Here is an 11,125-nt window from a genome sequence, read left to right on the forward strand (position 1 = left end):
TCACTGGACACTGGCACGAGCCCAATAGTGAGTCTGAAGAGGACTATTCTGAAGGGTTAGACCTAGGTACTGGGGTCGCCTGGCGTCACTTGGAGCCTGAGGACCCCGTGGACCCCAGTGTGGGGCCCATCCCAGGGGGTTCCCCTCAGCCCGGGCAGAGTAGTAGCCCGGCTCAGAATACAACAGAAGTCGCATCAAATCCTGCTGCAGGTAGCACCGGTGAGGAACAGGAGGGCGATATTAACTGGGACCAGGAGTTGGAGTCCCCACGTGGTCAGGGTTGGAGTCCTGATGGCAGTGAAGAAGTTAGTTCCAAGGAGATAGTGCTCAATACACCCCGGCCCATTTGAATAAGGAAAGGAGTATCCCGGCTGACATATGATGTGCCAGGAGTCAGCGGCGAGGTCTCCATCTCTTCACCGTGGAAGTACTAAGGGATTGAGACTGCATCCAGCCCGGTTCACTGGGACAGCGAACCTTGACACGGGGGAGGATGTAGCAGCCTTTAAAAACTGGACCCACCTGAACAGAATGGGAAGAGCTGCCTGGCAGAGAGACAGTTTGTCCCCGAGGGGACGCTGTAGGCTCTGAGAGCAAGTGAAGCTGTTTGGGAGCAGCCCTGTTGGAAGTGGGAGGGGTGATGTAACCCCAGCAAAGTTTGAAAGAGAGCCGTTAGCAAAAGCCCAGGAAGGGCCCTGAGCTGGGATTGGCTGAGAGGCTTGGATAAAAGGGGGAGCAGTTTTTCCCGCGGGGGGAAAACGAGAGAGAGGGGGCTGAGGGACAGGCTGGAGACCGGATTGAGAGTCTCAGCACAGTGGTCCCTCGGAGAGCCCCTGAGAGAGGCCCGCAGGAGCAGCAGTGGAGAAGCTGCAGCAGCAGGAGCAGGCAGGGACTGCTGGTGTGGAGAACCCAAGTCTGAAGAGACCTGACTGCAGCCGTGTGGCTGGGTGAGCACAGCAGAGCCGGGGGAACGGGGGACTGCCGGACTCTGCCCTAGTTTCCCTGAGGGGTGAGGGGCCCCAGGGGCAGGCAAAGCCCAGGGAGGGACTGCAGTTGCAGGGGCTGTGAGGCTGTGTGGGGTAGGGGGGTTGCTATAGCCTGCAGCCCAGACGCTGCTCACAGCAGAACCAGGGAAGGGGGGCAAAGGCAGAGGAAGGCTGTCTTGCAGGAACTGCAGCTCCCTGAGATACCCTGCCAGAGGCAGTGCACACGGGATCCCCAGTACACCGTGTGCAAGTGAGAGACTGTGTAAATAAGTTCTTGAGGGCTTATTAGACAGTATATCCATGTGCTTATTTAATGATTATTTGTTATGATGTAAATAATTAAATCTTGTAAATAGTTTGAGAACTGGTCTGCAAGGGTGCTTGATTATAAGGGGAGGCTCTCCGCTCGGGGGCACTGCAGCAGCTTCCCAGGGGGGCTGGGCAGGGCTACGGGCTACCGGGTACCCCAGGATCCCATTATTCAGGTGCGTGGAGTGCGCCCCGATGGGCACATGTAGTGTCGTGCCCAGGGTTACACTTATATTGAAGAATGCAGACTGTGATTGCACTCTCTCTAAACAGGGCTTTGTCAAGCACTGAGCTACAAAGATTGCTTGCAAAGTGCCTGAGCTAAATGCCATAAGGGCATGCAAGGCACTGGGAGTGACTGCAGCCATGGCCATTACACTTGAACAGCAGTACTCATTGTAACTCACTGTAAAAACAGGCTAACAAATGGTGTTGGTATTTTAATTCCTTCCAGAAATAAATCACAGATGGTATCCAAGGCCACCTGCAGTCCATGCTGAAAGGCATTTGCAATGTATTAAAAAAAAAAAAAAAGGCTGAGAGAACAAGATTTTTTTTTTTTTACTACAAGGAGAGTGTAATTTAACTAAGCTTAAACAACCCCAGATACTGTTGATTTAAAATATATAAAAACCCAGTGGGTAAGTGTGTGGTAAAGCTTACCAGGAAACCTGGGTCTCTGGGTTTCATTTTTAAAGCGAGGTGCAAAAACGGAGAGGTATAGCTGGGTAATTTCCCACCCTTCACAAATAATGTTATAGACAAGGGGTCGGCAGTGTTTTTGGGCAGAGCACCAAAGAAACATGCATCCTTGATTTGGCATGCTGGGGGTGGATGGTGGGGGAGCCATAAGGAGCCCAATCCTTGTTGTGGCAGTGTAGGCCTGGTCCCTTCCCTGCTATCCACCCCGAAGCGTGTACGCAGTGCACCTGCCACAAGCAATAAGCCAGTTCAGGGCTCCATGGATCCCAATGCAGCTGCTTGCAGCCTCCCCGCTGCCTGCTGTGAGCAGCCTGGGCTCTGTGCCTGCTGGCAAGTGCCTGCCCAGATCCTGGCCAGCTGTGGCATGCCAAGCAAAATGGCCTCATCTGCCACTTTGGCACATGTGCTGGGGGTTGCTGACCGGCTATAGACCATCTTTCTTCTCAATGTAGGGAGGTAGGAATTGTAGATGTAGCATATACCTAATGCCTTCCTTGCCCTCACCCTGCCCTGCAACTACATCTGCAGTTACATGCATGTTTCCTGCTAGATACTATAGTCTGCTACAGTAGTACAATCTCGTATTTCCATTGATGTTTTCAGTTTCCAAAGAATTAAAACTGCCCTGAATGACTATTCCATCCAAAGCAGCAATTCCCAACCTGGATGCCATGGCCCCTGGAGTGCCATCAGATCCTTTGAAGGCTGACTTGAGGTATGAGGATATGAATGAGGTGTGAAGAGACAAGCAGATAAGATAAGCAGATAAGAGCAGGGTGGGCCTGGTTAATTCCCTCCACTCCCTGCCCTGCAAGGAGATAAGCACTGCAATAGATAAATTAGTTTTTGAAGTTGGGTGCCACAATTCACAGGCGCTACAGAGGGGTGTCTCAAGTCCAAAAAGGTTGAGAACTACTGTTTTAATTCCTAGTGGAGAGCTCTTCGAGTATCCCCTTCTTGCTGCCCTGAAGCTTCTAAATTATCTCGTGAAGGAACAGTGAAGATCTTTAAAAAAGCTCTCAAGATCTTTGCAAACTCCTCTCTTTCTTCTCCTGGTGGGAGGAGGTTGGAAAGAAAGAAGCATGTGTTTGCAAGTGCATTGGTACATATAAATTTTAGATGTGCTGGTGTGTATTTTATACACATGCAATTGGAGGGTTATGGGATTCTAGGAAAGTAGGGCTGGAAGGGACCTCACAAGGTCTTCTAGTCCAGCCCCTGCTCACGACAGGATCAAACCTAACTAGACCATCCCAACCAAGCGTCTGTCAAATTTGTTCTTGAAAATTTCCAAGGATGGAGATTACACAGTTTCTCTAGTTAGCAGGTTCTAATGCTTGGCCACCCTCATAGTCAAAAAAGTTCCTCCTAGCATCCAACCTAAATTTCACTTACTAAGCTTCAGGCCATTGCATGTGTATGCATACACATATATATATGCACATAAATATACACATACACACATATAAACATACATCATGTATGTATCTACAGAAAATCACAATGGAATGTTCATTGATGACCCTTAATATTGAATTATATAGTATCAAACACTACATAATAAAATGATTTAAGTTCAGACAGTCAATGAGGGCATTTATACACATACCTTTTGGTCCTGAGACATGTCGGAGATCTGGTCAGTTGGAGCAGTCTCGATTAATCGAGTCTATCCTGCATGCGAGCTGATGTGCACTACGTTTTTTCGAGTGCAGTTGTATAAGCGGCAAAATTCACATCAGTGCACAGAAAATGGCAGTGGTGCGCTTTTGAACTAAAACACCTCCAATGTGTTTTAGTTCAAAAGTGCATCACTGCCATTTTCTCAGTGCTGATATTCATTTTACCACTTATACAACTGCATACACTGCAGTGCCGGGCAAAAGCATGTGTACAAATGCCTTGAGGGTCAAGTTGTATCTCTGTCCATATTTCTCATGTGGTTTTGCAGCACCATGGAGAGTAGCTCTGGATTCTTTACTAAATCTGTGCCTTCAGATACGACTTCCTTTCTCTCTCCCCACTACCACGTCTACCTTTTTCCCCACCACCTTTTTCTGTCTTGTTTGAGAGTGTTCTCACAATAGCAAGTCCACCCAAAAGTCATAATTGGTTGTCTGCCATTTGAAGATCATTGTGCCTTCCTTCAGCCAAAGATATTTATTCTCCTGTTTCTGGCTTTATTTGAAAGCAACAACATGTTCTACTGAGAAAGGGACATTTTTTAGAGAGAGCCTCCATATTTGTATGCCTAATAGTCTAAGCAGTCAGTTCTGGGTGCTGAAGTGTTTGCCTGTGTCAGAATTTGGCTTGAATTACACAGAACGTGATTTTGCATGCAGGTCAGGCCAGGCCAGGCATCCACATACTCGATTTGCTCAAACAAAATCTAATGCTTGGGTGAAGCATAACTCAATTAGCAAAAACAGCATGCTGGAAAAACCTGCCTCCACATTTTTAGCCAAAGAAATGCACGGGCTGGAATGAATACATTTTGGAAGTTTAATTTTTTAATTGGGAGGGGAGAGGTTTCAGATTTGAACTCTTTCTCTTTCACCAGAATAGTTATTAAAGAGATAGCATTACTGTTTATTCAAGTTCATTTTAAGATTCCACTGTCTATGGGTTCATTTCTGATGAATAATAAAACTGTCACATCAACAATGCTCTGCTTGTGCAGGGGAGGGTGAAGAATGCAACTCAGTAGCAATCAACAACAACAAAAAAAGGCTTCATTAGCAGTTTGTAAATATTCAGCATATCAACATGCAACAGAGTGACCTGGAGTTCTCACCTTCATACATGAGACAAATTTTCTCTCAAATAACACTAATGTTATTTGATCCTCAGCAACAGGGGTCATGAGCACAGCCAGCAACAGTAGCAATTCTGCAATAGCAGCAAGTATTTTAAGATTAGCTTTAAGGGTAAATTGCCCCACCTATTTACCTCACAGTGTTTTTGTGGCCTTTATTTATTTATGGATTTTTTTTGCAAAGCAACATTTCTTCTGAGGTCACTACAACATGCCTGGCAAACTGCCAAGGAGGTCTATTACAGTCCTGTGTTTTTACTGTTTTACTAAAGGTAAGCGAAAAGGTTTATAACCTATTATTACAATTTTAGAATACCAGCTGTTCATAAAACTTGGTTTATAGGTAGCTCATGAGCTATCTTCAAAGTGCCATACCTCCAGGTTAGACTTTTTCGTTTATGAACCTGGCATTAAAGAGAAAATTTGGCACACTTATGCATACAGAGTGGACCATTTAAAAAAAAAAAAAGGATAATGTTCATTTATAGTTCTACATTTGGTCTCAGATTAAATTTTCTGCTGCTATTAGGCAATATATAATAAGATTCCATGCTAATTAATAAAGTATATTATCCTACAGGTTTACTGTTAGAAAAATACATCCTTCTGGACCACTGACTAGGTGCCCGAAGTCAAAGGAGTTACACTGCTTTAGGCCAATTTAGAATTTGGACCACTAGGTATCATTAAAATTCAGAATAGAATCAAATTGTTAAAGCACTGATAAATCGAGATTACTGGGATCTAATCCCAACTGCCAATGATTTGCTGTATGACTCTTGAGTGCCTTGGTCTCCTTGCATTACAGTTTTAATATTACCATATTTCACAGTGTATAAGTCAAAATTTGAAGCCAAATTTTTTACTCTTAAAATTCAACCTCAACTTATGTAAGTGGTGCTGCCTGGACCCTCCTGGGAGCTCGGGCAGCACAAGGCCTGCTGTCAGCCTGCCCAGTCAGCGTTGGAGGGCACCGTCGCTGCGGAGGGAAGGACCAGGCCCCCACACGGCTTCAGGGCAGCCCAGCAGCAGCTCGCCCCCCAGCCATGCAGCAGGCTGGGAGGCTCCCTTGAAAGCAAGATTGGTTCCCTTGCTGCTTCTGCCTTAAGCAGGCTCCTGTGGTCAGCAGGATGCCTGGTGCCACCTGGGAAGGGGCTGACTTACTCCATGGGCAGAGCAGGGTGCTGGGCGAGGAGGGAAGGCTAGGGGTGTTGGGCAGGGCCAGCCTCCCCTCTCTTCCCCCCCCAGCCCCTGCCCAACACCCCATGCTGCTCATGGGGCACACCAGCCCCTTTCTGGGCATCCTGCCAGCTGCAGAAGCCTGCTGAAGTCATAAGCAGTGAGGGGCCTGATCCTGCTTTCAGCAGAGCCTCCCCGCCTCCCTTGCAGCTGTGAGGTGGCATGAGCTGCCTGGTGCTCCTTGGGGCTGGCTAAGTCTTTCTGACCCAGGGGCAAGGAACTGAGGCTGTAATATCTTAAATATTTTTCATGGTAGTACATTATGCTTCACATAGAGTCCTGGGTCACCTTATTACATTAAGAGCTTCTGCAATTGTGGGGCTGTTGCTGGAATGCTATGGCCACTTCTTTCATTCGCCCCACTCAAAAACTTCTGATTTTCAAACTCCAGTGTGGCAGCCTTCCCTTCTAGTGGCTTTTTCCCGAGCCTCACAGTGCTGTTGTTATGGAAGACTACAAACAGTATAAGTTACTTCCTCCAGCTCCCGGGCTGAGCGTAGTGTTCACAGTCTGACAGGCAAGATACCAGACTAATCCAGATCCCTACCTGGCAGGACACTAAACTACTACACCAGCAAAGACACCATATTCACAGGTCAAATGCTCTGCTGATGTAAAGTGTCAGAATTCCACTAGTGCTCATGGAGATCCAGTACCTTGCACCAGAAGAGAATCTCTCCTCCTATCTTTAGCATTTACATTCACATAGTAAAAAGGAGCAAAGCTTGGGCAGGTTTTGAGGTGCTACCAGTTTGCAGATGACACTCAACTATGTTTTTTTCTATCAAACCTGAATAGTGCTGTTTTTCTCCCCGTACCTACTTGAAAGCTGAGGGCAATATTCTGGTGATCTGGGGAAGAGTCAAGGAAACAGGTCAAAGGTTTGGGGGAAAGTGTCAAAGAAGTAGATTAGAGGTTTTATCTGGCTGGTTAAAGAAGGTGTTGTGCCCAACACTCACTGATGGTCTGGGTAGTACTTCGGGGCACTTATACATGTGCCCGACACCTGCTCTGACGTGTTCTAATTAGAACACGTTAGAGCAGACTCAATTAATTTAATCAGAATCTAATTAGAACACTCCAGCAGTCTTTGCATCATGTGTATTCAGTGTCGCCATGTTCAAAATGGTGGTGGGGGCACTTTAACTAAAGTTCATCAAATGAGCTTTAGTTCAAGCACCCCTGCCACCATCATTTTGAAGTGCAGGGCAGTGAATACATGAGATGCTGCAGGTGTTTTAATTAAAGTGGCTCCCAAATTAAACTTGAATGAATTTAACTCGAATTAAAACACCTCTCTTTCCCCCCGATGCACACACCCCAGAGCACATGTAAAGATGCCCTTAGAGACCAATACCATGAGATAGTGTTGGAAACCAGTAGCACCTACAACTGGCATTTAGTTAAAAGGTGTCCATATCTTCCCAATGTGAACCTCACCAGTTACCCACACCTTTGTGTCCTGCTGCATTAAAATAACCAGAAATAACTTGGGAACGTCTCTTTGAACCTGCCACCATGACCAGCTCACTGAGGGTAAGCGTGGCCCTGGTGTACCCAGGGAAGCCTGCTTTCAAGAACATCCTGCTCGCGTTCTTCTATTTACATGTACCAACCTTGGAAACAGATGCAACATTTGAAGGTCTGGGATAATTTATTTAGTTTGGCCAGTATCACTAAGGGCATATTTTTGGTGCTGTGTGGGGGCCCTGGCTTTTGAACACACACTTTCCCACCTGCTCCCAGTTGCACATGTCAAACCTGGAATTGCAGTGAATCCCCATAGATCCCAGACTGTCGTTTGCATGACAGCAGCTATGGCAGTGTCCCCTGACTGGCTTTACTGCTGCATTTCTGGGTTTGGCATGTGAGTGGGAGCAGGTGGGTGGGACATGCTCAAGAGCAGGTGCCCCCCAGTATCACTAGAAATACAGTGCAGACATTCCTTTAGTGATGCTGGCCAAAATAAACACATCATGCCAGATCTTCAAGTGCTGCATCAGTTTCCCGATGGAGTCAGGAACAGAGCCTTGGAGTCCTGACTCTTAGCCTATATTCCAAACACTGAATCACACTTGTTTTTCCAATTACCTGTTTTAGCAGGGTAAGAACGTTAACTCTGCAGGGTGAGGCATCTGTAGCCTGCTTTTCAGAGGTGTCACACAACCCCAGTTCCTAACAACATCTAGCAACTTTGGGCAAAGGGGAGGGGGAGAAAGCAGGCTTCTAGTTTTTTACATGGCACACAGGCACTGAGCATACTTATGATGTTTTATAAACAATATCATCACAGGCTTTGTAATAAAATTTAACAAATGTTTGCAATCAGTTCAAAAAACAGACTCCTTTATAACTGAAACACTGCAGAGCAGAAGACAGCACCATAATTATGATACATGGGTGCTGCTGAGCTAGAGGCATATGGTGGAGTAAAATCTCCTTTCAGCAAACACCATACACTGCCTAAGATACAGGCAGATATGCACTAGTCTGTGAGTTTCTACATGGGAAACAAAGATTTGACAATGGGCAGTTCAGTCTGCCAAAGAAAGGTGTGATAACACACAGCGGCTGTAAGTTGATCATAGACAAATTAGGCTACAAAATACAATGTGCAAATTTTTAAGTGAGGCCAATTAACCGCTAGCAAAAAATTACTGAGGGCTGTGCAATTTTTGAAGACTGATTGGATAGTCTTCTAAAAAAAGCTGTTCTACTTCTAGTAAATGTAAGGTAGTCCTGCATAATAAAGGAGGTCAAGATAGATATACACAACTGTTGCCTTCCAGCCTTAGGTTTGAACTGCTTATCATATTTAAGAATTCATGCATTTGTGTCCGACCCCTTTCTAAGTTTGCCATGGGTGCAGCAAGTACCATTCAAGGAGAACCAGGATAGAGCAATCAATATGGATCCATGCTTTGCCAGAGGACAATACAGCAGATACCGTTTAATGGGACAAATGTAAACTCTGCCTTTTGCTCCCATGAAGGGTGTAAACAAGCAGCAGATCAGGAAGGAAAGACTCCTGACTATTTTGTCAGAAGCCCTGACTGATTACACCTCCTCTTTGCCTGTGTCCCCCTGCACCAGCCTCTGCTAGCTACTGCACCCATTCCTTTTTGCTGTCTCTTTTACATCTCTCATTTTTTTCCTTTCTCAGTTTTTTGTTATCACTGTTCCATGAGTGACTGCATGGATGAGTGAATGTGTGTGTAAGTGCATGTTCATTTCTCTTTCAGTGGTCCCCTGCCTCCGAAGGAGGTTTCTTGCTAGCTGGGTGGTCAGCTGGCTGAGCAGCTGCTCAACAGAGTATGGTAAGAGCAGGCCCCCTAGCCCATGACATATCTAAGACGATGATTAGTCCTTTGGCATTGGACCAAGGAGTGGTTGCCAGCTTTTAGGTTATAATCTCAGCTCTGCCACAAACATATCACGTGGCTTTGGACAAGTCAGTCTACCTTGTTGATTTGATTTCCCCACTTGGAAAATGGTGACAATATTATCTACACACCTATCTCATCAGACTATTCTGAGGATTAATTAATTAGTCAGTGCTTGCATAATCTTTTGAAGAGGTAAAGCTCTAAATGTTATGATTACTCTACCTCAGATAGTTACAAACTTGGCATTTTTCAGGCATGCACCATTAATAATTTACCAAGATAAATGGTCTGGGAACCTGCAAACATATGACAGCTACCTCCTGCTTACCAGAGAACCCTCAGCTGAGTATATGGCATCTCATTGTTCAATGTGTAGCTATGGAAACTTATTTATATCTCCTATATTAAAAAACATGCACACAAAGAGTTGGAGGGAGGCCAAGTTACCTCATATAATGATGTATGAACACTGAGCCAAAGAGTCTTCAACCTGATAAACTTAAACTGCCACGAGGCAGTTGGGGGAAATGAACACACATATCACTTCATGTGCAAGAAGAGAAAGAGTTAAATAAACAACAATTGAAAATTACAAGCATAACAAAGTCTTCAAGGAACTTACTTGAGGGCAGTTTTATAGTGGTAGATGGCTTCATTGTGACGACCCTGGTCTTTCAGAAAATTGGCATAGTTGTAATGCACCTTAGCATTATGGGGCAGAGTCTTCACTCCTGAACTAGAAATGAGAAACAAAAATTGAAAGAGGTTAGCTGTTCCAGTCTAATGATTCAGCTTTTCCTTCATGCCCTCTCTTTTGCAATTTGTGGGGTTCCCCTGGGGTCTGTCCTATGTCTGGCATTATTCAACATCTTCATTAATCTTTTGGATGAGGGGATTGACTGAATGCTTAACATATCTTCAGATAACACCAAATTGGGTGGAGTTGCAGATGCCCTGGAGTTCAGGGCTAAGATGCAGATAGACTGGACAAATGATCAGCAATCAATCGGATGAGATTCAACAAGGATAAGTGAAAAGTCCTGCACTTTGGATGGAATGATTGCATTCACAAATACAGATTGGGCAATGAATGGCAATGCTGCAGTACTGCAGAGAAGGACCTGGAGGTTACAGTAGATGAAAAACTAAATGAGCCAACAGTGTGCTCTTGCTGCAGAAAAGCCAACAGCATACTGGGTTGTATTAACAGGAGTGTCACTTGCAAATCAAGGGAAGCGATCTTTCCACTTTATTCAGGATTAGTGAGACTTCACCTAGAGTACTGTATCCAGTTTTGGGCCTCACACTTAATCATGGTCTACCACCCAAGACTGAGCACTGGGTCTCTAGTACCAGGGTTGCCAACTATCAGGAAATTTACTGATTGCCAGTAAAAAAAAATCAGGCTAAAAATGGCTATAAGTAAACTCCATTAAAAAGCTTTACCTGCCAGTAAAAACACTAAGCAGTCACAGATTGACTAAAGCTCTTATAGACAGAGAACAGAAGTGCCACCTGGTGTCCAAGTGCAGCACTGTGCAGAAAGTGCTGCCTCAGCCATGTGCTGTTGCTGCATCCTGCTGCATCCCACTACTGCTGCTGCATCCCATGCTGCCTGTAATACTGCTTGGTCTCAGGTAGGCTTCTTTGGGGGTCTGTGCTAGGATGGAGGGAGAAGGGCCAGCAGG

The 11,125-nt window shown here is 45.5% G+C and overlaps 1 protein-coding gene across 6 annotated transcripts in view; it reads right to left on the reverse strand.

The window, feature by feature from the left end:
- TMTC1 (transmembrane and tetratricopeptide repeat containing 1) overlaps positions 1–11,125 on the reverse strand; it is a 257,444-nt gene that overhangs the window by 63,806 nt on the left and 182,513 nt on the right. For all 6 annotated transcript variants that reach the window (XM_025209059.1, XM_025209058.1, XM_006027760.3 and 3 more), the window contains one exon: positions 10,060–10,173. In XM_025209059.1, coding sequence (XP_025064844.1) covers positions 10,060–10,173 — 114 coding nt within the window. The remainder of the gene's footprint in view (positions 1–10,059; positions 10,174–11,125) is intronic.

The sequence above is a fragment of the Alligator sinensis genome, unplaced genomic scaffold, assembly GCF_000455745.1.
Source record: "Alligator sinensis unplaced genomic scaffold, ASM45574v1 scaffold659_1, whole genome shotgun sequence".
NCBI classification, from domain to species: Eukaryota; Metazoa; Chordata; order Crocodylia; family Alligatoridae; genus Alligator; species Alligator sinensis.